Here is a 26,044-nt window from a genome sequence, read left to right as displayed (position 1 = left end):
CCATGAACTTGGGTCCCTGTTGCAGCTGCTTTGAGAAGAGTTGTGGTTGGTTTGGGGGGGGGGGGGGGGGGGGGGATGTTTGTCTGTGGGTTGAGAGGAGATGGGGGAGTGGAGTGCAGATGGGGGTCGAGGGGGTGGAGGTTAAACGGGTGGATGGCTTTATTTACCGTTTCCTGTGAAGACACCTGTGAGAGTGGGGCTAAATTGAGGGTGTTTGTGTGTGTGTGGGTGGGTGTGTGTTCGTTCATGCACTCACACATGTATTGTAAAGACTACCATGATGATGATGATGATGATGAATTTGCATGCCTTTATTTAGTTTCCCCAGTTATACATGGGGAAAGATCAAGTGCACCAAAATGCCACATGACCGCATTCTCTCCTCTGATTGGTCAGACCTGTCTGAGGCGGGAGCAAGAACATAAATCCAGGAGGAGGTCCTGTGTTCTGGACTAGTGCAGACTTCTGTGCAGTTTAACGTGGAGAGACGGCAGAGATGGTATCTGTTCAGAGCTGTCGTAACTGTCTGGGCAATATACCAGGTTATAACGCCTGGCTGTGGATGTTTGTTGTCCGAGACCACCTCTGGTTTTGCTCCACATCCGAGTGAGATTATGGTTTTCACACCTGCTCAAACGAATTGCACCTAGAGTGGAAACGAACCAGGACTAAAAGGTGGAGGTGCGAAAACGCCCATAAAGGCACAGTGACTGCAGCCGCCTGTGTAAGTGTAAGGGATAAAGAGAGGTTGGAAAATGGCTGGGTATCAATGACTTATGACCTCTTTATGATGTGGAGATACATAATAACATTTACATTTACATTAGATTTATATTGTAATTCTATGTTTTTTTTATTTGTAATTTTTTTCTAAAATATCAAATTGCAAAAAAATAGAAAGAAATGTGGAAAGGTTATTGACCCTTAACAATATTTAACAATACTAATTTTATGATTTTTTTAAAACTAAAGATTATAAAACTATCATAAATTACAGAATAATTAAGGAGTTAAGCAAAGTATTCATCTGAATAATGATTATGATGACCATTATGATTTGCCTGTTTTATCTGCAGAATGGAGGGAGTGTATGGGGTGAGGAGTCAGACAGCAGCAAAGGAAGAGGAGAGGCCTCCAGAGACTTTGCCAAGGTGAGCTGACCTCCTCAAATGCACATGCAAAAATGCCTAATTGACCAGTCCTCAATATTCATATCCCTATTAGATCATTAGACTGTGTGTATTTGCAGTGCTGATATGTAGACTGCTTGTTTCCCCCCCCCACAGTTGTATGAGCTGGACAGTGACCCCAACAGAAAGGAGTTTCTGGACGATCTCTTCACTTTCATGCAGAAGAGAGGTAAGACTCTTCCTCCACACGTTTTCACCCATGACTCACCCTGCAGTAGAGTGGCCTTCTCACAGGCTGCTGGTTGTGCTGGTGGATATTCAGTCAAGGCCCCAAAGGCACTGATTGGGTCAGATCATTGGGGTTTATCCTGCTTTTGTTGGAGTAACTGTCTCTACTGTTCAGGGGAGACCTTATAATAGATTTTGGAGCATTGCTGTGAGGGTTTGATTGCATTCGGAAAACAGGAGTGTCAGAATGTTGGTTGATCACCACTCCACCTCATCCTCAACTCCCTACCTCCTCCCAAAAGTACTGGATGGATCCATCATTCCAGAGAACACAGTTCTTCCACTGCTCCACAGCTAAATGCTTTATACCCCTCTAGCCAACGCCTGGCATTAGGCATAGTGCCAATAGATTCATGTGTATCTGCTGTAGAGAATCCTATTGGAATGCTCTATGAAGACCAGACAAGCTGTGTGGGTGTGTGTGTGCGCACACAGTCATCAGTAACTGCCATGAAACTCAGTTAGTGTGTTTGTCATTGGCCTTCTTAAGAGGAGAAAATTCCCACTGACATCTGTTGAACACATTGGCTGCCAGAATGCTGTGTGTGTGTGTGTGTGTGTGTGTGTGTGTGTGTGTGTGTGTGTGTGTGTTTTAACCGAGAGTGTGTTAAGCCTCAGTGATTCATCGTGCATGTCTGGACGCAAACCTGAGGCGCTGGTTTCGCTGTGTAATTGTGTTAATGCTCAGACAGTTCATCACATGCTTAGCATTTCATACATATGAACTGTTACAGTAACAAATAAGCCCCTTAAGACAAACTTAAGACAAAAACACGTCCTGTTTGTCCCCAATTTGTTTCGGTCAATTAACCCTACCCCTTCATAGCTCCCCGTACCTCCCCCAAGGCTCCCGACACTAGGACTGTAAGGACCCAGTACGTCTCCTCTGATACATGTGAAGTCCGACGCCGCTGCTTTTCAAACTTCCAGGCAGCCGACAGCTAACAGACCCTTGTGCCGGCCAGCATCGCTTTAAGAGTCATTAAGGGAGAGAGAGCGCCACCTACCCACCCGGAGACAGCACAGCCAGTTGTGCTCTCTCTGCCTCCGACTGCTGATGGCAAAGTGGCATGTCTCAGAATGAGCCACTCAGAACCCCATTGTTAGCACTATCCTGCAATCTATTAGCAGCCTGGTCTGATTTTGGTCTGGTAATCAGCTTATTAACCTCCATTGGTTAATTGACCGGCGTATCTGATATCAGTCTGATTCCGAGTCTGATCACAGAAAATGCATTCTGTTTACACTTAGTGTATTAAATGTGGACGAGACCGTCTCTGACCACCTCCGAATGTGGTTTGAGTGATCGCATCGCGTTAAGATTTCACACACACTGTGATCAGATTACAATCTGGTCACCAAAATTTCTGTTAATGCCAGGTGTGATCAGGCCCACTGTGCTGGAAACCTCAAAAGCAACCTCAGAAGCTCCCATCACTGATTTACTGCAGTGGCTTCAAAGCTCCTGTGCAAAACTAGAGAAGCAGACTTCATACACTAATCAGGTCTTGGCTGCGATTTATCAAAAAATAAATAAATAAATATCTCAAACGGTTCCCATAAAGCAATGCTAATAGCAGCAGTAAGAGGTGTAATAGGATGAGCTGTGTGTCAGGATGTGTATAGAATGCTTTGTGGTGGTAATTGGCTCTGGATGAGGGGATGGACGCTGTAATGGCAACATTAAGGTTAGTAGCCTCTCCTTCATTCAGACACTGTAATGGACTTACAGAGGTGTGGGCTATCTAAGGCTCTTCCCCGCCTAATGGCTTGTTAAGTAGAGTTTGTTCGGCTCTGGCACTTGGCTGTTCGTCCACTGTGATGGACGTGCGTGTGTGTGTGTGCGCGTGTGTGTGTGCACGTCAGTCACTGTCAGTGACTAAGTAAGAGAGATGAATGGATTTGTTTTAGGAAAGGGGAAGAGAGAGAGAGTGTGTGTGTGACAGTGTAGGTGTTGGACCAGTTTGGGAGGTCCCACACTGCTTGGGAGTTACAGACAGGGTGGATGTCCTGTAATTAAGGTCACTATGCCCTTAGGCCTCGGCTAGAGGGGTGTAAAGCCCCCCAGCGCTGGGCTGTGGAGCAGTGGAACAGTGTTTTCTGGTGTGATTGAGCTCCAGTAGGAGGAGTTGAAGTGGCCAAACATCATTATTAGTACCTGACCTCACTCTGATGAGGCTGAATGCAATCAAATCCTCTCAGCAATGTTCCAATAATAAAGGCATAAAGCCTTTTCTTAGTAGTAGAGGCTGTTACTGCTGGAGCGGGAAGGAACATGGGACGAACAGGTGTCTCTTTCTGTCAGATTCTCAGAGGCTCTTACTCTTTTTCTCTTACTCTCCCATCCCCCCTTCTCACACTCGCGTTCTCTGTCCCTCGCTATTTGCTCTCACTTTTTGAGTCTTTTCTCTCTCTTGCTCTTACGCTTTTGCTGTTACTGTTGTTTTCTTTCTTGTTTTTTAATTGAGTCTTAATCGCATAGAACAAATAGCTTTTCCTGTACCTTGCTCTCTCTGTGTGTGTGTGTGTGTGTGTGTGTGTGTGTGTGTGTGTGTGTGTGTGTGTGTGTGTGTGTGTGTGCGCTGTAATTGATGTCGGTTATGAAGAAATGCCACGTGGTGTCTGGGAAAGTCTCTCGCTCTCTCTCTCTCTTTGTATTTTCAGAAAATGGACCAAAGGAAGGATTGTTGGTAGAAATTCTCACTTCCTTCTTCAGTACCTAAATGCAAGGGTGTGTGTGTGTGTGTGTGTGTGTGTGTGTGTGTGTGTGTGTGTGTGTGTGTGTGTGTGTGTGTGTGTGTGTGTGTGTGTGTTCGTTCTTGTGGCTGTGGAATTCTCACCAGCTGTCTTAACCAGTCTCTGAGGGGTCGTATTTGGGGCCCTGTGTGCAGATGGGCTACAGAAAGCCACATGTACTGTAGAGCTGAATGCACAACACAGAGGATCGGCATCAGACACAGCAGGATTAACCCTCCCGAGGCCTGCAGATGTTCCTGCACACGCTCTTCAGTCAGTCTGTATAGAATTATGACCAGTGAAATTCTGTGGTTACAGATTTGCATGAAAAGCAGTTAACGTTAGTTCTGTAGTGAATCTACTGGACGGTGGTACACACACCCAACTGGTGCGTAGATCCTACCTCAGAAATATCATTATTATTATCATTATGGTAGAATTATATAATCTCCTCTCTAGGTCGACTGTTCAGTCTCGCTCCTTCTCTCAGGCTAGCTTTTGCACGCTCTTGCGGCCACTCTTACGTGCTTGCAGCCTGCCTGCCTTTCTGCGTGTCTGTCCATCTCGCGCACTCTGTCTCTCTCCTTCTCACTCCCTCTCGCGCTCTGTCAGCGGCTGTCCTGTTGAGATGATGAATGTTCTCCTTGTCCCTCTGATGGACAAGGCCAGAGTGGGAGACTTCTGGTTAAAAGATCAGAGGAAACAGCGAGGGGGGGTAGAGTTAGAGAGGGTAGAGTGTGAGTGTGTGTGAGTGTGTGTGAGTGTGTGTGAGTGTGTGTGAGTGTGTGTGAGTGTGTGTGAGTGTGTGTGAGTGTGTGAGAGAAGTGTGGAGGGGGGGCGCGGTTGAGTGAGGGAGAATAGACAAGTGTCTAATAGACAAAAACAAGTGACGCTGTTTGTGGTTTTGTGTTGCATTAAGCTATAGAAGGCAGGTGTGTGTGTGTGTGTGTGTGCGTGCACTGAGAAGCTTTTCTTTTTAGGGAGTGAGAGAAGGAGCGCAAGGGATGCTAATTGGTGGGCTTCGTGCTTTCATTACTTGTTAGCTACTTTAGCCTTCAACATTTTTCAGGACTCGTGCTCGCTCTCTCTCTCTGTCTCTTTCTCTGTCTCTCTCTCTCTGTCTCTCTCTCTCTCTCTGTCTCTCTCTCTTGGTCAGTCAAGGTCCAGTTGCCACCATCTCTGTGGTCACTGGGGTTTCCCAGCAGGGGCCCCACAGGAAGTCCTTCACTGCCCTGCAAAGCCCAGTCGCTCTGTAGGCACCAATTATACCATGAATGGACTCCAGGGGAGTAGTGTATACATTACAACACACACACACACTCACTCTCAACCAGCCCCTCATACCAAGCCGGTGTAGGATGTTCACACGGGCACAATAGCTGCATTCACAGCGCACTTGACATCCGTGTGAGTGTCTGGTGACGGAGTTCACACGTTTAAACACTTATTAAATTGTATTAAATGCTATTAAGGGTCAAAACTGAAGACTAACGTTAACAGCAGTGTTTGGGCTCATGTCCACTCTCTTTACGTACAGACATGAATACGGCCGTTGGTCATGTCCGTATGACAGTGGTCAAGTTTCTCCTATTCCCTACACTGCCCCAGTGATTTCCAGTGGTACTGCTCTGTCCGTCTGGGTCCCTAAGCTTTCGGAGAATGTGCATGAATGTGCTCGTCCTTTCCTTTACCAGGAAAAAAAACTCCCACGACCTGCCTGAGGTTTTGGAGATGTTCTGACCCAGTCCTCTAGCCATGACCGTTTAGTTCTTGTCAAAGTGGCTCAGACTTTCTCCTGCTTTAAACAGCTCATCACCTTCAAGAACTGACTGTTCACCTGCTGTCTAATATGGAGATCCCACCCCTTGACAGATGAAGCCTCTGTAGATGACGATTACCCGTGCTTTTCACCTCACCTGACGGTGACGTCTCGTCTCTGTCTGTAACAAGACTTTGGAGTTCAGTAAAGGAGGGTCAAACCAGATGCGCTGGAGTTTTTAGGGAAATATGTCCCATGTTTCACGTCCATTGTCTTAGGTTAGCATTGTTAGTGATACCAGTTAATAAGCATTTTACGGTATTTTGTGCGTCCAAACACCATGGAAACACGTCCGCTGATAGAAGTTGGACAGAACTGTGTTTACGTCTGATTTAATGAGCATACTCGCAGAATATGTAGCACTGTTTCTGTCCACTCTGTGAACTAGAGAAGTGTAAACCTTATTTATTTATTTATTCATTCATTCATTATTATAGTGTTTCTAATGCTTTGCCGGCACTAAAATCCACCTAAATAGGGCTCGACTGATAGTGCAGTGACTTGTGATTGGTCTCATCCCTTGCTTAATATCACTTTGCCCCGCCCACTGGTGCGTAGTGACCTCATCATCCATCAGAATTTGTTTAAAAGGCAGCAAAAGCAGTTATGATTTGATGGAAGATGAACAAGAAAAAGTAAGAAGGGGTGAAAACGGCCAGTAGGGGAGTCGTAGAAGGCCACTCTGCCAATCGCTACGCACAGTCGAAACTAGCGGTGATAAACGGAGCGACTCGATGTCTGTGACGCTCAATATTTCGGGGCAGAAATTGAAATCTTGTGAAGGCTGACACAGGGCAGTGTTTGTAGCTGCAGTGTGTGTTTTGGGTGGGTGTGGGGTTTTTTTTATTTTTTGGCAGAGGGAAAGGGCTGGATTAGGGGGCCCCCTGTCCCTCACAATGATTAATGACCCTGTAAAACGCACAGCGCCCTCGCTCTGCTGCTGCTGACCAACTCCAGCCCACAGAGACACTGAGTGCAGACGAGAGACCAGAGAGACCAGAGAGCAGAGCGGGAGAGGGCTAGTCGAGTGGAAGGAAGGAAACGCGTGTGGAAAGCGAGACTGCAGTCTTTCATGTCCTCGAGAAGGAAGAAGAGTGGAGAGGAGCTGCATGCCTGTCAGATGATGGGGCTGTACAGCAACGATCAAGAGCTAATAATAGATATAATATATAGACATCAGAGCGAGATGATAGACAAGAGGCTGTGTTACAGTGATTTTACCACAGTTGAGAGATATACTTTATGTCCAAATACTTGTGGACACACCTTCTAATTAAATTCATTCAGTTACGTTAAGCTGCACCCATTTCTGTCACAGATAAGCAAATGCCCACATACAGCTTGTCTAGTCCCTGTAGAGAAGTACTGCCAATGGGACTCTATGGTGCAGATAAACATGAACCTATTGGCGTGGGCTAGAGGGGTATAAAGCCCCCCAGCATTGATGGATGGATGATGGATGGTGCTCCATCCAGAACTTCTAGGATGGGTTGGGGAGTTTAGAAAGAGGTGGAGTGGATATTATCCAACATCCTGACCTCACTAACACGCTGGTTGCTGAATACAGTCAAATCCTCACAGCAATGCTCAAAAATAAGAGAAAGCCTTTAACAAAAGCAGGACAAAACTTCCCCTTTTAGGTTTTTTTTTTTTCTTTTTCCTTTTTTTTTTTAATATACTCATGAATTTAGAAGAAACAGTGAATGAGCAGGTGTCCCAATACTTTTGTCCATTTGAAAAGTTGAAGAGACTGGCTGAGAAGAGCAAAAAAGGCACTTCCCCAGACACACACAGACAGACACTCGCTATGGGAAGGGTGGTGACTCCAGACAAACGTCCTCTAGACAGCAATCTCTGTCTCTCTCTCTCTCTCTCTCTCTCTCTCTCTCTCTCTCTCTCTCTCTCTCTCTCTGGCTTCTTTTTAATCAGCACTGTTAAGTCTATGTCTGTATATAAAGCTGTTGTTAAGGCGTGTGCGCTTGTTTATGATTAAAGATGGGGTCGGTTTGTGGTTTAGACCGAAAATTAAATCTGCTGTGGGAAGACCACGCCCACACAGGACGAGAGGACACGCCCAGCGTGGTGTAGAGCAGGGTGGGCTGACTGCGGCCTGCTCTCAGTCTGCCGGGGTATTAATAAACTTCACTGGAGAGAATTTGCGTGTTCAGACGATAAATCTGCCCAAATCAGTTTTCTCTTTTAATCTGTGCCTTTATTTTTAGGCCATACAGCCACAAAACACCCAGTTTGGTTTATTGGTGCCGTCCTATGTGAGCCCAAGTATCCCCTGAAAGAGCAGCTCCAGACAGGAAGGAATGTGCTTAGCAAAAAAAAAAAAAAAAAAGTTATTTTGGTCCGTTTCTATTGGTCGGTTCCTCAGGAAGTGCTCAGGCGAAGAAAAGAGTGGCGGGTTTAAGGTGAATAAATGTAGACATTTTAACCAGCTTCAACACTTGATTTCTATCTTACTTTCTTGCTTGCTCGCCCACTTGCTCTAGCTCTCTCTCTCGCTCATTTTCTCTCTCTCTCTCTCAGTTGCGTACTCTCACGCTCACTGTTTCTCAATTTCTCTCCCCTTGTGCTCTCTTTTGCTCTCTCGCTTGTTCTCTTTTTCACTTTCTCTTCCCTTGCAATCTCTTTTGTGACCACCGCCGCTCTCGCGTGCAAAACTCTCTACCTGTCTTTTGCACACTTTCTCTTTTTTTCCTTCATTCATTCTTTTTTTTTTTTTTTTTTTGCTCTCTCGCGGTTTTGTTCTCTCTCTCTCTCTCTCTCTCTCTCTCTCTCTCTCTCTCTCTCTCTCTCTCTCTCTTTCTCTCTTCCTGTCTCTTCCCTTGTGCCCTTGTTTGTCTTACACTCCCTTGCACTCGCGCATTTTCTTTTTCACTTGCACACAGTTGCTTACTCTCGTCACTTTTGCCATTTCTGTGCCCTCTTGTGCTCTCTCTCTCTCACTCTCTTGCTTTTTCTCTTTCTCATTCTTTTGGTCTGTCTGTCTGTGTCTGTCTGTCTGTGTCTCACAGACACCACTGATTACAGTAAATTCTCACGCTTCCAGTCTGGGAAAGCTGGGGTGTGGTGGGGGTGGGGGTAAGGGCTGTGGTTATTAGGTGAATGGGCGTGTAAATGATTATGGCTATGCAGAGAGAGGGTGTTGCATTGACTTGTTGTGTGTGTGTGTGTGTGTGTGTGTGTGTGTGTGTGTGTGTGTGTGTGTGTGTGTGTGTGTGTGTGTGTGTGTGTGTGTGAGATTTTTCTTTTTTTTCCCTTCCCTTAAACAACACCGATCTGATGGAGTGCTTTTGAAGTCTTCGCCTTGTCTCACTTGTGAGGAGGAAGCTGGTTGATGTTGTCTTCAGAAGACAGCAGTAAATTGTCTCTGTGTGTGTCTCAGGGTTGGGGGAGGGTATCTTCCCCTCCTCTGCCTTCCTTTCCTCCATCTCTCCCTCTGACCCAGAGGCCCACGTCTTACCTAAACAGTTTACAGATGACCAATACTGTCCGGGGCCCCAGAGGAGACATTCCACTCCACTGACGCGGCAGTGACATGATCACAGCGGTCACCAACAATGCAGGTCGTGTTTGAACAAGCAGCCAGGCCTGATTTTTGACCCCAGATGTCGTGCATGTCTGGTCTTTTCATCAAAGTCTTAACAGTGAACACTTAACCAGGTCTTTACAGGACATTACGGGGTAAATCACCTTAATTAGTTGATTAAGAAATCGTGTGACGTCAGTAGTGGATATTTCAGTAAACGGACACATTTGCACTTAGAATCAATGATATTACAGCGCTGAGAGGGGGGGGGGGGGTCACGCTGAGGGGTTCTTCTGCATTGCTGGTTCTCGCATTCCCACAACGTCTCTATTAGAAAATGCGACTGACTGTTTAAACTGCAAGGAAACAAATTCTATAATACTGCTCCTGTCTACTAGTGAATAAGTGCGAGCACACACTTGCACATGTCAGGGTCGAGATTGAGGGACCGAGAGGGAGGGAGGGAGAAAGAGAGAGAGAAGCAGAGTAATTATTACTCATATTAACGTTATATTCATGTATTTCCACTGACCTGACTGAATCCGATCACAGAAAACGTGTCCTGCTTGTATTAAATGTGGACAAGATCCGCCTCCGATTGTGGCTTGAGAGATCCGATCATAATTAGATCTCCATGCGTCTTGGGGGTGTTTTAAGTGAAATCCGGACGTGATCCGATCTGCAAAATCTGCTGCTAATGGCAGGTGTAAACAGGCTCTAACTGCTGCTTAATTCCGTTACATCAGGCGCTGGACACTGCACTGACCAGCGTCACACTGACTGACTGAGAGGAGAGGGAGAACCATCCCACTCTCCCAAAAATAGCAAGGCCCATTATACTCTCCTGGTTGTTGATAGCGATGTCATCACTGGGGATCAAAAATGCAGGCTCTTGGACAGCTGCGCCACAGAGACACAAGTCTCTCTGAAGTTTCTCAATCGCAGAAGAGAGCCATTTAAAATAGTCATGGTGAGTGTTCATCAAGGGTTCTTCAATAAAAGCACTGATTACACACACAACCCACCCAGAAATAGTAAGGCCAAATGTGCTCTCTGGGAACCCTGGCTACTCATGGCTGTGGCATTACTGGGGGTCAACAATGCAGTCTCTTAGACAGCTGTGCCACTCAGGAGCCTCATATCATGTGTTTTAGTGTTGCTCACAGTACAGTACTACAATACGATCCGTCCTATGACGTCTGCTTCCATTAATAAGCCGTATTTCAGTCATGTTGATTGGGCTGCTGCAGCAGGAGTGAATGAAGGAGTGTCAGTTAGGGGAATAACCCTGGATTGACTATTAAGCAATGACTTGACAATTGCACTTGTGACCAGGGGTTCCCAGAAAGCATGCACTGTATGTCCAAATGTTTGTGGACACCCCTTCTAATAAATGCATTCAGCTACTTTAAGTTGCACTGGTTGCTGACACAGCTTGTCTAGTCCATATTGGGAAGTATTGCCAATAGAGTAGAACTATTTGGAGCAGATGAACCTAATAGCTAAATAGAACCCTGTGACCAAATGCAATCAAATTGTCACAGCAATGCTCCTTGGACAGTAGTAGTAGATGAGTAGATACCTCATCTTCTATATATGCGAATGAAAGAAACAATGAATGAGCAGGTGTCCCAATACTTTTGTCTAGGACGACCCTTCCTTTCGCCCAGTTTTTTGTGTTATTTTAAAGGGGGGCACAAGGATGTAGCAAACACCCTTTAGAGATAGACTTTGTATATGGTTCTTTTGTAGCAGCAGAATGGGTTCCACTGTTGTTAGGAGACCTAGGACCCTTTTTCAGTACTGCACAGACCCCTTTTTGCTCAGGCTGGAGCTAAAATCAGTAGTGGCGGCCATCCAGAAGCTCGGTGTTCATCCAAGTCTATTCCAGAGCAGAAGCCCTGCAGCTGATCGCTCAGTATTGATCAGCCAATCCTCAGCTCATGGCTTTATCCGCCAATCTGCCGGTGCATTGATTACGGCCGTTAGTTGTTATAAGAGTGAGGACGAGAGGGGGGAAGGAGAATTCCAAGTAAAGGGGTTTCTAAAGAGAGCGTCAATAATGGAGAGCGAGAGAGACTGTGCACTCCAGGCCTTCTGTTTAACCTCCGTATAGCCTGTTCTGACGTCATCCTGCAGCCAGTAGTCATAGTGACTGAGGACAGGATTAGGTTGCATCTACACCAATAGCAGTTACCTTCCTTTTTTACTTTTTTGGGCTCAGTATGGCCCACTAACTACACTGATGAGCCAAAACATTAAGACCTACTATGCTTAATATGCTAATGGTCGTATGGGTGTGATCACTCTACCTATGAGGGTGCCTGGTGGTATCTGAACCAAGACGTTATGGCAGATCCTTTAAGTCCCATGTGTCCAAATGTTTGTGGACACCCCTTCTAATGTAAGTTGCACCTATTGCTGACATAGATGTGCAAATGCATGCACATCCACACAGCTTCTCTGGTCCCTGAAAAGAAGTACTGACCGTAGAATAGGTGGAGCTGTGGAGCAGTGATGCCGTGTTCTCCGTCCAATACTTTTGGCATGAGTTGGGTGATGAGGTGAAGTGGAGTGGTGATAATCCAACATCTTTGCATTCAGAGACGAGCGTTTGTGAAGCCATCAAATCCTCACAGCAGTGCTCCTCCAAAATCGAAGCCTTCCCTGATTGGTAGAGAGAACTGGGTAAACTCAATCACCATCATTCCAGAGAACACCGTTCCACTGGTCAACAGCTCAGTGCTGGGGGGCTTTATACCCCATTTATTAAAAGGGGTGTCCACAAACATTTGGACATATCTACACACATCACAGAAACATTAGGTATCAGCCCCCCAACCAGCCCCCTCTTCTTATCCGGAATGCTGAGTCAGGGTATTAAGCAATCCTTCCCTCCACCACCTAACACCCCCTGCCCCCCTCCCGTTTCGATGAGGTGTTGATTAGATTGCGATCAGCTTTGACCAGCCGTCCTCTGGGAGCACACACACTCCGGTTACAGTCAAAGTGGCCTTCTCGCTTTTCACACCATCCACTCTTTTCATCCCCCCTCTCAACCCCCCCTTTTCCTTTATCCTCTCTTATCTCCCTCTCCTCTCATCCCTTCCTCTGTCCAGGTGACCCATCTTTTTTGACCCACGGCAAGAGTCCGGTTACTCACCCCTCCTCCTCCTCCTCCTCCTCCTCCTCCTCCGCTGCGTTTGATCCTCTTTGTTCCGCACATTTTTATTCTTCTCATTGGAAGCAGTGGTTCAATCTGCCAAGACTTGTTTGGTATCTGAAGTATCCATTTTATTAGCAGTACGGATTACAAGTGAAATGAACCAAGAGATGAACGCAGCTGCATAGCTAAAAACATCAACAGCTGCCATGAACTCTGGGCCACAGTTATAGAGAATCATTACAGACAGAAACCACATAACCTATATATATATATATATATATATATATATATATATATATATATATATATATATATATATATATATATATATATATATATGTATGTGTGTGTGTGTGTGTGTGTATATACATATATATAAAACAACTAGAGAGGGGCGTGTCTGCAGGTCCTGCATGATCTACCCATTATCTAACTGGAAAAAATCTTAAATCTAACCACTGGATCCTTAAACCTGCCTTATTAAACCACATCGTCTTGCTATCGATAATAAACTGCGATTTTAATAATGTTCTTATGCTAATTTGTTGACTGTTAAAGCTGTAAATTTACAGTGGCTGCATCCCAACTCGCACAAGACTTTACCAAGGCAGCTACGCGAATGACAGTAGTTTTCTTGATGTGTTGGTGGTTGTGTGGTAGTGTGTGGTTTGGGACACAGCCCAGCTAAACTAAAGCATCAGTCAAAAGAAGTTCGAGCACAGGAACGTGGGCAGGTCTGCACAGAGACTCAGCCATGATAAAGCAGGCAGATGGCCCGACCCGTTCGCTGCACCACAGAACCGGGCCGAGATCCACTGGCTCAGACAATGTCTGTCGGTCTGTCTGTCTCTGTCTGTCTGTCTCTGTCTGTTTGTCTGTCTTGCTCTAACAAACCGCATTAACAGAGCAGAGCAGTCTCACCGGGGTTCGCTTTAATCAAACCAAAGCTGCCTAGTATAAACACACCTATAGCAATGTTAGCCTAGCTGCTCCCGTGCAGACTAAAGAAGCACACATCTGATATCAAATTTGTTTTGACTGATCGACTGCATCTGCGGTCAGTGATCAATTATGTTACTTTGGAAGAATGAGCATTTGGCCTGAGGTGCAGACCCTCGGGGAGCATTTAGCCTACTGGCGTTATTGAAGAGTAATCCCCCTGACGTGCAAGAAATCCCCTACACCAGCAATAACGCAGAATGAAGTATATGAACAGTGAGACACTGCCCTTCCACAACGTGAGGAACTGTGTGAACACAATGGGTAACATACACTATATGGACAAAAGTATTGGGACACTTTTTTTTTTTTTTTTTTTTTTTTTTTTTTTTTTTTTGCAGTAGCTGTCTACTGTCTAGGGAACACTATATTTTTCTCATAGATTTTGAAGCATTGCTGTGAAGATTTGATTGTATTCAGCAACAGGAGTGTTAGTGAGGTCAGGATGTTGAATGCTCACCACCCCACTTCACCCTCACCTCCCCAGCTCATCCCAAAAGTATTGGATAGAGCACCGTCCATCATTCCAGGGGACACCGTTCGACTGCTCCACAACTCAATGATGGGGGGCTTTATACCCTTTCAGCCCACACTGGGCATTAGGCATGGTGCCAATAAGTTCATCTGCTCCAGAGAGTCCTATTCTATTGTCAGTTTGAAAATCCGTGTCAGCAGTTGTCTGTAGAATGATAACAGGGATTGAGGGGCTATAGTAGCTACGCACGGTCTGCTGTGTGTTTAAATGAAGAGAAGGTGTTCATCAGATGTGCTGGTGGAGGATGTCTCAAGCTAAGAGATTTCTTATCAGGTGACTTTTCCACGCTGTAGCGACAGACTTCTCTCAGCCAGCACAGGTGGAGTTGTACAGAGGGTGGTGAGCCTGTGTGTCTCAGTTTGCCGATGTAGTTTTGCACTGGAGCTACGAAGTTCATGTAGAAGAGAGCTGCTCAGACTGTGGTTAACGTGTTTCTCACTTTAGTACCCAGCATGCACAGGTAGCATTGGGAATCCCTCCCAGCTGTAGCACAGAGGCTAATAAATCCAGACAGGCTGGCTTGGCTTCCATCTGTGTTAGCCAGCTAGCAAGGAAAGCATTTGGGAATCAGCCCCAAAGCATGCTTGGGAAGTGAAGTCAAGGCAGGCATGTGAGATTGGGCACCACACAGTCACTGCAGCGCTTGCATCGCTGTCCACAGTTTTTTCCAGTTCACATTGCATTGTGGGATAATGGTGCCCATTGAAACCATTCTACCGGTTCTACGTATGCATGGTGGATATAGCAGTATGAGTATACTCAACTTTGACACATTTATCTCCATTACAGACTCCATACTCGAGCACTAGGTAGTACTAGTAATTAGTACGCATTTGGGACGCACCCAATCTCTTTCTTTGTCTTTTAGGTGAGGAAGGGCGCTATATTGCCTGGTGAAATCTCACACCGGAGTGGCAGTCATGCGCGTGCACTGAAAAATTCATTCCCCGGGTCACGCTGCCGGCTGCCGAGCAACCGCTCGCGACCGCTCGCGACCCTTTAATTATTTAAGGAATGTCAGTAATGTGAAATCAGCGATATTTAATTTACGGAGCCGGCGCCGGAGACCGAGACGGGCCGCTGATTTATTCTAGAAGCTTCACGTGTGAGCAGCTGAGGGCTAAAATTGGGTGAGGAGGCGCGAGTGTTGGGCTTATTTCTCGTTTTACTGCTCTTTTCCGGCTTAGCCATTGTTTCGCGTGCAGGGAATGGGTGAGATTATCCTGCAGATCCAGCTCCCACCTCCAGCCAAGTGTGAGCGGCAGCTCTGCTCCGAACACTCCACTATAAAAACCTAGAAGTGTAACAGCGTAACAGATGTGTGCCTATAAATGTTCAGGCTGTGCGAGTGTTCGACATGTCGAGCCGCACTGAACAAAGTCTATATATACGTACACACACACACACACACACACACTCGCGCACACACACATACTCGCACACTTTCACCAGTATACGTCTTTCTCTTTTCTGTCTTTTTTTTTTTTTTTTTTTCCCTCACTCTCTCACATGTCTGTCTCTCCCCTGCCTCTCACAGGCCTCTTGCATGCTGTCTCACTCTGCTTTCTCCCTCTGATTCACTCATTTCTCTTCCTTCGCTCTCTCCTTCTCTCCTACAAGTCGTCCTCTCTGGTGGGGGGGTGGGGGTGCAGGAGGGCCTCAGCCGCAGGGCTTCCCACCAGCGCAACCTTTGCCCCCTGCTACCATTAATCTCTCAGCTCCTGATCGGCCAGTCCCGAGGGGAAAATAAGCCCGCCAAGGCATGATGGGTCATAGGAGCCTGTGGCCAATCATAATCAGCCCCCAGATGGGCACTGGAGGCCCATTAGCCAATGGTGGGCTGTTGGCGCTTAGCTCCGGTCTCACAGCATGCACCACGCAGGCAGGTCCATATCACTGCTGTCTCAAATGACATTGTTAGCTGTGCGAATCGGTGTGGGTGAGAAGAGATGAAGTACGAGTCCCATCAGTTTCATAGGTCCTAGAATTGAACCCTGTGGGACTCCACTAGGTGTGCTAAACCAAACAGTAACTGTCCTCATTTAGAGAAGCGAGACCTAATGGCTAAAGAAGACGAGACCTAATGGTTTACTTGCAGTATTTTGCTTTTGACAGCTTTTTATTTCAGGAAATAAGAAGGTATGGGCCCTTTAAGATGCTCCAGCTGCTCAAACAGCTATCAGCACGCAGTGCAGATGTGTGTGCTGTTTAAGGCTAGATTTGTTTCTTTTTCTTTTCTTTTCTTTTTTTTTTTTTTTTTTAAAGACCCCTTTTATCAGAGTTGCTGCCGTTCCGCGATGCCACGCCGGGTTCGGATACAGGAGGGGATGAAAATTAGGTCTGATCCGGCATGGTATTGCATCCGTGGCAAATCTAATAAAAGGTCAATGGCGTACGCCTGTCCTTTGAGCTCTTTGTCCACGCTGGTGTGTGTGTGTGTGTGTGGCGAGGACATGTGCTTGCGTATGAAAACACTGCTTCCTGCTGACCCGCACTTTAATTCACACGTCAATAACCCCAGGCCTGACCCCTGACCCCTGCAGGCGTGCTAATTGTTTGATGCAGGTTTGATGGGCAGAGCTGGATTAAAGAACTGCCGTGTGTGTGTGTGTATGTGTGTATGTGTGTACGCGCGCACGCGCGCGTGTGTTCTGGAAGCGGTCAGGTGGCGAGGTGACTCCGACCAAGTCGCTCTGGTGATGTGATGTCATTCGGAGTGGCGTGGGTGGGGACAGACGGACATACAGTGGCTTTATATGATCCTCAGACAATAGGATGGAGAGCAGTATCTATAGAGAGCTTTATAAAGGGTGGTATCTATAGAGAGGCGTCTATAGTCTTACACAAACAGAGGCTGGCTGGAACTGGTATGGCTGCTGCACGCGGCAGTTCTGGATATAATGATGGTTAATTTTGGCAGCTTTTCAGGAACCTTGTGATGTAGTGTGATTCTACAAACAACAGTTTATGTAGAATACACTATTAAAAAACAAACTGAGGGGTTGTCTTGTAGAAGTGTGTTAATTCTGTTGTGTATTCTGAATTTCCTATATGCTAATTAAAAGAGTTGATGAGAACCGTGAACGTGTTTTTTTTTTTTTTTTTATTATTATTGTTTATTTAGGAAACGTTAGCATTTTTCACCCACTTGTTTCATGGTTTATTTTTGTTACATTTGAAAGTAACATTTTGACGCTTTAATTGAGGCCTTTAGTATAGCCCAGTATAAATATTGTCACTTTTTTGCCCGTTTTCAGTTTCCGTTTTTGTTCTTTATTTGAGTTAAAAGTTGATGCATTACAGCGTATTATTAAAGAGTCCATAAAAGGATTGTGAAGGTATTATATGTTAATAGTATGATAAATGTCACAGTTGTACCGTATCACAGTACACAGTGTTTCACACGACTACTTCTTCTTCGTCGTCGTCTTCTTCTATATAGTGACTCTGAAATAAATGAGAAGGGTTTTCCCAACTCATGCCCAACTCATCCCAAAAGTATTGGTTGAAGCACCATCCATCATTCCAAAGAAAATGCTCTTTCGCTCTTACTCCTCCAGCCACACCTGTGCTAATAGCTTCATCTACTGCAGAGAGTCCTATTCTATTGGCAATACTTCTCTACAGGGACTGTTAGTGTGTATTTGTGCATCTGTGTCAGCAATGGGTGAACATAAAGTAGCTGAATGCATTCATTAGAATGGGTGTCCACAAATATTTGGACAAATAGTGTGTGTATAAAGGTTGGTTTTAATGGCCTCACAAATAATAATGGATCCGTGAGGTGTACACATTTCCACTCCCCTAATATCCAGATCTCTGCAGGTTACTCTGAGCACACAGATTACGAGCTCTAGATCTGAGCGTGTCCACTCTGCAGAACGTACGCAAGCGCATGCGAGCATGTGGCCACATCTCCTTGGCTAATTAAAGCCAATCTGCCCAGAGATGTGGCTAAGTTAAGACGTCAGATCGAGGCTAATCTTCCTGGATGATCACATTGCTGTTTGAGAGTCATTAATGGCTCTGGTGTCTGAGGCAGGAGCAGCCGGCCTGCGGGCTGTAGGATTGCCCCAGCATTACAACACACACGCGCATCCATGCGCACGCACTCACTCACTCGCTCACACAGTCACACCCCAGAAGCCTTAAAAACAACAGAGAGGGGTGTGTGTGTGTGTGGGTTTAGCGTTTTACAATCCTCCAAATAATGCTCATTATAGTAGCCTTACTGTGCATGCCTATGGATTAGTGGACCTGCTCAATCCTCATGTAATCCGGGGGTCCGTGGGGCCAAACTGGGGTGGGTGGGGGCTAACACTTTTCCCTAATCTGATGGGTCTGATTTAAATATGTAGTAGTGACATGAATTGCAATGTATTCCTGAACTGTGTGTGTGTGTGTGTATATATAAAGTATATATCTATATATTTTTGTGTGACCGTGACGATGCAGGCCCTGGTGTGGTTAAATGCATAGAAATTCCTGCATGTGTCACGTGCAGTACCACACACTACCTTTCACTCCACACCTAGTCAGCCTCCACCCTTAGCCCAGCCTACCCCTAACCCCACTGTAAGCTGTTGACAAGATTAATGCTCTGTTATCAAAAGTGAACTGCTGTGTTCACCCTTGTGTTTGTGAAAGGCCCGTTTTCCAGGTCAAGCCTGATTGGTCAAAGCGGGCTAGTGTGTGTCTCTGCTCTTCACCCACCTGTGTTTTTTGAAGCCTGGGGCCTGTTTTCGTGTCTCAGACCTGGCCTATAGGACAGGGTTAATTAGTGTCTCTATTTTTGAGATTAATTAAGTTGATGAGGCGGTTCGGTTGTTCTCCTTTCTTACTTGTGAAGCGCTCTCTGGTTTAAACAAGACCCACATGATGAAACCGTAATGGGCTCCAGATTTGAACAGACGCACCATATTTTGTAGTGCTTATTGGTAGGCATTAGTACATGAGAGGAATTTAAAAGTAATGTATTCTATTGGGTGAGTGCTTGTGTGTGCGTTGCGGATGATTACGTTGCATTGATTTATTGATTTGTAATTCTGGAATGTGACTTTCGCTCGTTGATGCACATGACCAATCATATTCAGTGTCATTGTGAAGTCATGAAAACCAAATGCTTTCTCCTACTTCTAGCCATTGTTTGTTATTGTTGGCAGTAATAATAGTAATTAATTTTCTATAGTTCCAAATATAGAAAGTTGCCATATACAGAATGCACAGTGCTTCACAACATGAGTGATAAAATGAAAAAACAAATGAATGGAAAATAGAATGGAAATCAAAATATAGTAAAATAATAATAGTGATAAAAAAATATATATAAACTCTCTATATATTTTTATCACCATAAAATCACCAAATATAAACTGCACGTAGGTGTTAACTTAAATATAAAATAAAGAAACAGGTTAAAATATTTACATATTTAATCTAAAGAAGGTTTTTGGTGATCAAAGTTCTCAAAAGTGAAGCCCCCTGTAGCCCCCTGACTGTTGAGTGTGCCAATGTGTGATGTGCTGTAATCTGTGTTTTCAGGCACTCCGGTGAACCGAATCCCCATCATGGCCAAGCAGGTGCTGGACCTGTACATGCTGTACAAACTGGTGACTGAGAAAGGGGGTCTGGTGGAGGTCATCAACAAGAAGATATGGAGAGAAATCACCAAAGGCCTCAACCTGCCCACCTCCATCACCAGCGCAGCCTTCACACTCCGCACACAGTAAGCAGACAAATCATTTTAATCCATATTGAATTGCCCAACAAGAATTTAGGTGACCTAGGGCATGTCCAGTAAAGATTTGGATATCTATGAGGAAAAAGGAAGCAATAGATTCAAATAAAAAAAAAAAAATAAAAAAAAAAAATATATATATATATATATCTCCCTCTTTTCCACCACTCTTACTCTCCTTTCTATTCAATCCATTCCATTTACATCACATCCAGCTCCCATTGGAGAAGTTTATTGATCTGATGGATTTATTGATTTAATTTGGGGTCAGAGTTCACCAGCACTGTACTATAAAGCAGTACACACTCTCTTCCCTCTCCCTCCCTCATCTGTTTTATTACCTCTTTTTTGTCATTAAGATGCATTCTGCTGATATAATGCATAGAAAGCTCAGTATTGATTGACAAGGTCATCCATTATGTGCTTGAGATGACGTCTGATTTATGAGAAGGAAAAAATTCTCTGATCATAAAGCTCAGGGTGGAGGTCTCTTTAGGAGCCTCCATCTGTTTTAAGCTTACTCTGGTGTTTTGTAAGACTGTACAGCTGATCATATATTAATCATATCTTGATCAATGCTGTGGTTTTTGAGAGCTTGTAAAAAAAACTGCAGCTCATAACTTTAGCTGAGTGGAGGCAACTGCTGGGACGACTCTCAGCGGCTGTGAAAACTCACTAGTGACACAGGAGTGTCAGTAATGGATTCACACTGGAGATCTGTGATTGTCTTGAATCTGTAAAGGGTCTGATGTGTGTGTGTGTTTTTCAGGTATATGAAGTATCTGTACCCATATGAGTGCGCTCGAAAAGGCCTGAGCTCACCCAATGAGCTGCAGGCTGCCATCGACAGCAACCGCAGAGAGGGCCGCCGGCCCAGCTACAGTAGCAGCGGCCTGTTCCGCTTTAGCCCCTCCCCTAGTGCCGCATCACACATCCTGTCACCTCCTAAGATGCACCTGGCCGCGCTTGGTGCTGGACCTGGAGCCGCAGGGGCGCTCAACGGCCTGCAGGGCTCCCCGGGACCCTCCATCAAAAAGGGGCTGGGTAAGTGGGACAGAGAACGGCATCTTCAAAAATGTGAAAGCAAGTTTTATAGATATTATTACTATATTTATTTAGATTATTACGATATTTTTAGATATTATTATTATTATTATTATTATTATTATCAAATATTTAAATGATTTCAATTGGAATCAATTTGTTGGCCATATTTAAATGATCCTATTCAGCTTTTCAGGTATTTTTAAGTTATTTAAGGGCTTTTTTTTTTTTTTTTTTTTAAACCTGGAAATTACTGTCCCAATTTTGAAAAAATGGGGCATTCTGGATGCCTCCAACTTCCAAAATCACACAGTGATTTTAGCCTGCTATACTTTAAGGACGTCCAGATCACGTTATTTCACCCCCTTGATCGAATCCGAGTCTCTTATTGCTGAGTGAGGCAGTTCCAGATCTGTCTCTTCAGTAAACAGTGAATACAGTTAGGTGTGATTGTGTGTTGTGGACACAATACATAGTCATTATATATTTCATATATATCTATATTTTCAGCATGTTGGAGAACAGTGCCCCCTAATGCACGATTCGGAAACTTCAGCATGATCTGTACCCCAGCAGTCTCATTCATAGGGACAATCTCAGTGCTTGAGTTTTTTTCTGATACTTGATGATGTCTGATGTGGGAGATAGCCAGTACTAATTGTAACATGGCTCTTACTAGTGGGTGTAATGTCTTCAAAAGCATTGCATTAGCGCAGCACTCAGCCAGTCAGGGGTGGGCGAGTGTTATTACAGGCAACAGACGGGAGTCAGTTCTGTCTGACTGCTAAATACAGTGCATTCCCACAATTACAGATACAGCCAGGTCCCATGTCTGCAGTCTGGGAACAAAGACATCTCCTAATTAAGCTTTCCTATATTTAGCAGTGCTACCCTGAAAGATCTTATGGACATCTAGAATATGAAGAGAATAGCTGGAGATGTAAAGCTTCTGTGTCTTTATTTTCTGTGTCTTTATTTTCTCTCTCTCTCTCCCTCTCTCTCCCTCTCCCTCTCCCTCTCTCTCTCTCTCTCTCTCTCTCTCTCCCTCTCTCTCTCTATCTCTATCTCTATCTCTCTCTCTATCTCTATCTCTATCTCTATCTCTCTCTCTCTATCTCTATCTCTATCTCTATCTCTCTCTCTCTATCTCTCTCTCTATCTCTCTATCTCTCTCTCTCTCTCTCTCTCTCTCTCTCTCTCTCTCTCTCTCTCTCTCTCTCTCTCTCCCTTCCTCCCCAGAAGAGGTTTCCCCCTCTCTGCTGGCGGCACGGGCCCCCTCCATGGCGCTGGCTTTGGGGCCGCAGCAGGTGGCCGGTTTGGCCCGGGCGGCCACGCTGGAACAGCTTCGGGAGAAGCTGGAGACGAGCGTCGGAACCGAGGGTCCGGAGAGGAAGATGGCCCGTCTGGCTGAAGAGCAGCAGCGGCTGATGCAGCAGGCCTTCCAGCACAACCTGCTAGCCATGGCCTCACAGATGCCCATGAACTTGAGACTGGGCATGCCACCAAGGGGTCAGTACCAGTACTGTCTAGAGCAGAAGGACAGATAACACCTATGTTGGCTGTGCTAGGTACAATGAGAAAACATAGAAGTACAATATATATATATATATATATATATATATATATATATATATATATATATATATACACTCTAATTTAGAGAGTGTATCAAATAACTGTTGTGTAAAAAATAGAATCCAAAAAAGAAACGGAGACCTGCTAGTTGGCTTTGTATTTCTTCCAGTAGAGTAGTAAGCTTGTTTGTAGGAGCATGGTCATTTTCTGTGGAATTGTCTACTGTAATGTAGCTAACAAGCAGTGGAAGCCCTTAGACTTCTATAACTAATTAGTTACTAGGTACCGTCAGTAGAGTCGGATTGGCATCAGTAGATACTTCAGATTGCAATTTTAGGTATTGAAAAAAAAAAACAACAATCACCAGTTCAAGCATAAAGGCCCTTTTTGTGACCGTGTTCTACTTGTGCCTTCACAGACGAAAAGCACGACCTGGCCATGAGTATTTCCACCTCTGGAGCTGCCAGCATCAGCGTATCTGTGGAGGTTAATGGTGTCCTCTATTCAGGTAATTGTAGGGGGGGGTGTTCAGCTTAGGAGTTTATTACTTAAACAAAAGTTAAAATTTTTCTCTTTAAATCTGAAAATAGATCATTTACATTTCAAATGTCCGGGTTGAATGAGGGCCTCTGTGTATGGTTTGTGTGCACTGTGTGGTATAAAGTGTTAATAATAATAATCATAATAAAAACAATTATTATTATTATTGTTGTTGTTGTTGTTGTTGTTTCTTTATCTCTCTTCTGTTTCTCCTCTCCTTGTTCTTCTCTCAGGAACCCTATTTGCTCAGAAGTCAGCATCAGTTCCTGTGAGTGTGCCCACTGCAGCCCCCAGTGCAGCCTTCAACTTCCCCAGCCACAGCCCCACCTCTTCCTCCTCTTCTAAGGGCCCTAGCTCAGCAGAGCCCTCTACCAGCGGCTCACCGTAGCCTGGAAGCACTGTCTCCATCTGCTGCCCAGGCTTCAATCTGCTCCAGGCCAGAACAAAACCAGTCATGGATGTTTTGAAAATCAAACTGTTGCACAACCAGTACCTCATTTATTCTTTTTTCTTTCCTCCTGTCTGCCTTGGCTGTCTAAATATAGATTCAGATATATTTACAGTAGACACACATACACTCACACACTCTCAGTGCTTAGAAAAACGCTAAACACAATCAGAACGTTCAGCCAAAATCAACTGACAGGTGTTTATAACAGAACTTGAAGATTTTTATTTAGAGAAAAAAAGTTTGTTGCTGTTTGTTGTCTTCTGATTTATATTTTTATTTTTTTGGGTGTTTTTGATTTTTTTTTTTTTTTTATACCTCAAATCAAACAATTCACAGTGGTTGGATATTGCAAGAATACATTTTACCTCAGGAGCTTGTTAGTAAATACTGAATGAATTTTATTTTTTATAATCTATTAGAATTTCTCTGAATTTGGGGGAAAAAACTATGTGATTCTTAACCCCCCCCACCCCCACCCGGAAAAGGGACACCGCTCACTTTCGTTGCTATGCATTCACTTTTTTTTCCCTCTTGGGGTCAAGTTGCTGTGACGATGGGCAGTGCGTCCGTTTCGAGGGACACCACAGGCAAGTCTGAGACCAGGCGAGGACATTCTGATCACCTCGAGCTTGCATCTGACCACCACACCTCGAGCTTGAACTTAGTGCAACTTGGACAATCTGTTGGACTGGTTGGACATATTATGGAAGTTCATGACCTCTGTGACCTCATCAACCTGTCCGTTCATCTGGGCCAAAGCCACTTTAGCTGAGGATGCTCTGAACAACCTGGGCTTCATCACCTGCAAATACCTCAGATACCTCTCACTAACCAAACCAGTGGCAGCTTTGAAGGTTGTAGCAGTTCTGATACTTTGATCTTGTCTTCTCAGAAGTGAATGCAGTGGTTTACTTCTTACACCGTTTATCAATTACCATCCAAATCTGCACTGCAGGAAACCTCTTTTTACAATTCCTACAAGTTTAATGACTGCTGCTCCAGTTCCAGCCCTTTTTTTCAAGTCAGTAAAATGCAATGTGGCCTCAGTGGCTTTGGGGCTCAGTTATCGCACAATATCATGAGACTATGGAAAATCTCATTTTTCCAAGCTCAGTATTGTGACTCCGATCGAGTCGTTAGCAGAGTGTATCGCTACGCCCCTCTTGGCAAGTCAGTAATTGAATATGCTACGGCAGGTCCCGCTTCAAATCTCTAAATTAGTGCATCGCTCTACCACTCTACCTCAGTTGTTCAATTGCAGTCAAGCAGTTCAAGCCTTTTCGTCATCGGTGCTGCAGGGTTAGAACCTACTCTGAGACCCAAAGGTGGCTTTATACCCCACACCTAATAGAACAGCGACCGCAAAACTCTCATCACTTCTGAAGAGCGCGGATTGTCTTAGATTGGCCTCAAGCCACCCAAAGATTTGCAGACAAGATTTGGGGAGTTTTGTTGTTTGCAAGCCTCTCTACCTCACCGTCAAACTGTCAGACACACCTTGAACTTCTTCATCTTGGGGTGTTTTATTATTATTATTTTTTTATTGGGGCGGGGGGGTTGTTTTTGGTTTTTCTTATTATTTTTTTTCAGCTTGTGTAGTGCTAGTTTATTGTTCCAGATCAGGGAGGGGGAAGGTTTGTAGTTTTTAACAAACTGTAACAGACACCTTTTCATACCTCAGTAACCTTTGCCTCTCGTGGTGGGAAGGCGGTTTTTTCTCAGGAAGTATTGTGACGTCTTTCCTAGGGCTCACATGGTCAAAAGAAAGAAAGGAAAAAAAAGTAAAAATTAGTCAAAAATATGAATATGCACAAAAGCTTTTTAAAGAATACCTCATTCTCTGTGATGGAGAACTACACTACTTACCTCATGCTGCCATACCACTGGGGCACAACCGGGCTCTATGCATTTGGATTGCTGGATCGGAATTTTCAGAACCTTAAGCATCATTCTGGATCGCAGGATTGGGGCATCTGGAACATAATCATTCTGGATTGCCTGGTCGGAACATCTGGATATAGTATACATCATCCCGGGTTACTGGATCGGAATGTCCTGGAATTAAAGCATCGTTCTGGGTTTCTGGATTGGAATATCCAGACCTTTACCATCATTCTGGAAAGCCGAATCGGAATGTCTGTCACTTTAGTATCATTCCGGGTTGCTGGATTGAACTGTTCGGAACTGTAGCATCATTGCGGATTGCTGGATCGGAATATCCTGAACTTTTAACATCATTCAGAACTGCTGATTTGTAATTTCTAGACCGATTCTAGATCTCCTGATAGATATTCTCTCTCTCTCTCTCTCTCTCTCTCTCTCTCTCTCTCTCTCTCTCTCTCTCTCTTCTCGTGTCGCCCTCCTGAGTCATTTAAACGACCAAGTAATGTTGTGCACTTGTACAATCAAATGCTTCTCTGACACCTTCATACTGTGATTTTCAGCTAGATACCAAAGAGCAGCTCAGCCCCCCACCCAAAAAAAAA

General features: G+C 44.8%; 2 protein-coding genes across 2 annotated transcripts in view; both read left to right on the top strand.

The window, feature by feature from the left end:
• Nucleotides 1-25,588, top strand: part of LOC140575499 (AT-rich interactive domain-containing protein 3B-like) — a 55,639-nt gene extending 30,051 nt beyond the window's left edge. Inside the window, exons 4-10 of the mRNA XM_072695848.1 lie at nt 1,077-1,151; nt 1,287-1,359; nt 19,753-19,936; nt 20,718-20,992; nt 22,232-22,501; nt 22,986-23,075; nt 23,341-25,588. Coding sequence (XP_072551949.1) covers nt 1,077-1,151; nt 1,287-1,359; nt 19,753-19,936; nt 20,718-20,992; nt 22,232-22,501; nt 22,986-23,075; nt 23,341-23,495 — 1,122 coding nt within the window. The 3' untranslated portion in view covers nt 23,496-25,588. The remainder of the gene's footprint in view (nt 1-1,076; nt 1,152-1,286; nt 1,360-19,752; nt 19,937-20,717; nt 20,993-22,231; nt 22,502-22,985; nt 23,076-23,340) is intronic.
• fam219b (family with sequence similarity 219 member B) overlaps nt 1-26,044 on the top strand; it is a 179,995-nt gene that overhangs the window by 43,973 nt on the left and 109,978 nt on the right. The window lies entirely within an intron of this gene.

This window comes from Salminus brasiliensis, chromosome 13 (genome assembly GCF_030463535.1).
Source record: "Salminus brasiliensis chromosome 13, fSalBra1.hap2, whole genome shotgun sequence".
Classification (NCBI taxonomy): domain Eukaryota; kingdom Metazoa; phylum Chordata; class Actinopteri; order Characiformes; family Bryconidae; genus Salminus; species Salminus brasiliensis.
Note: the sequence above shows the minus strand (reverse complement) of the source record. Positions and strands in the feature narration are given on the sequence as shown.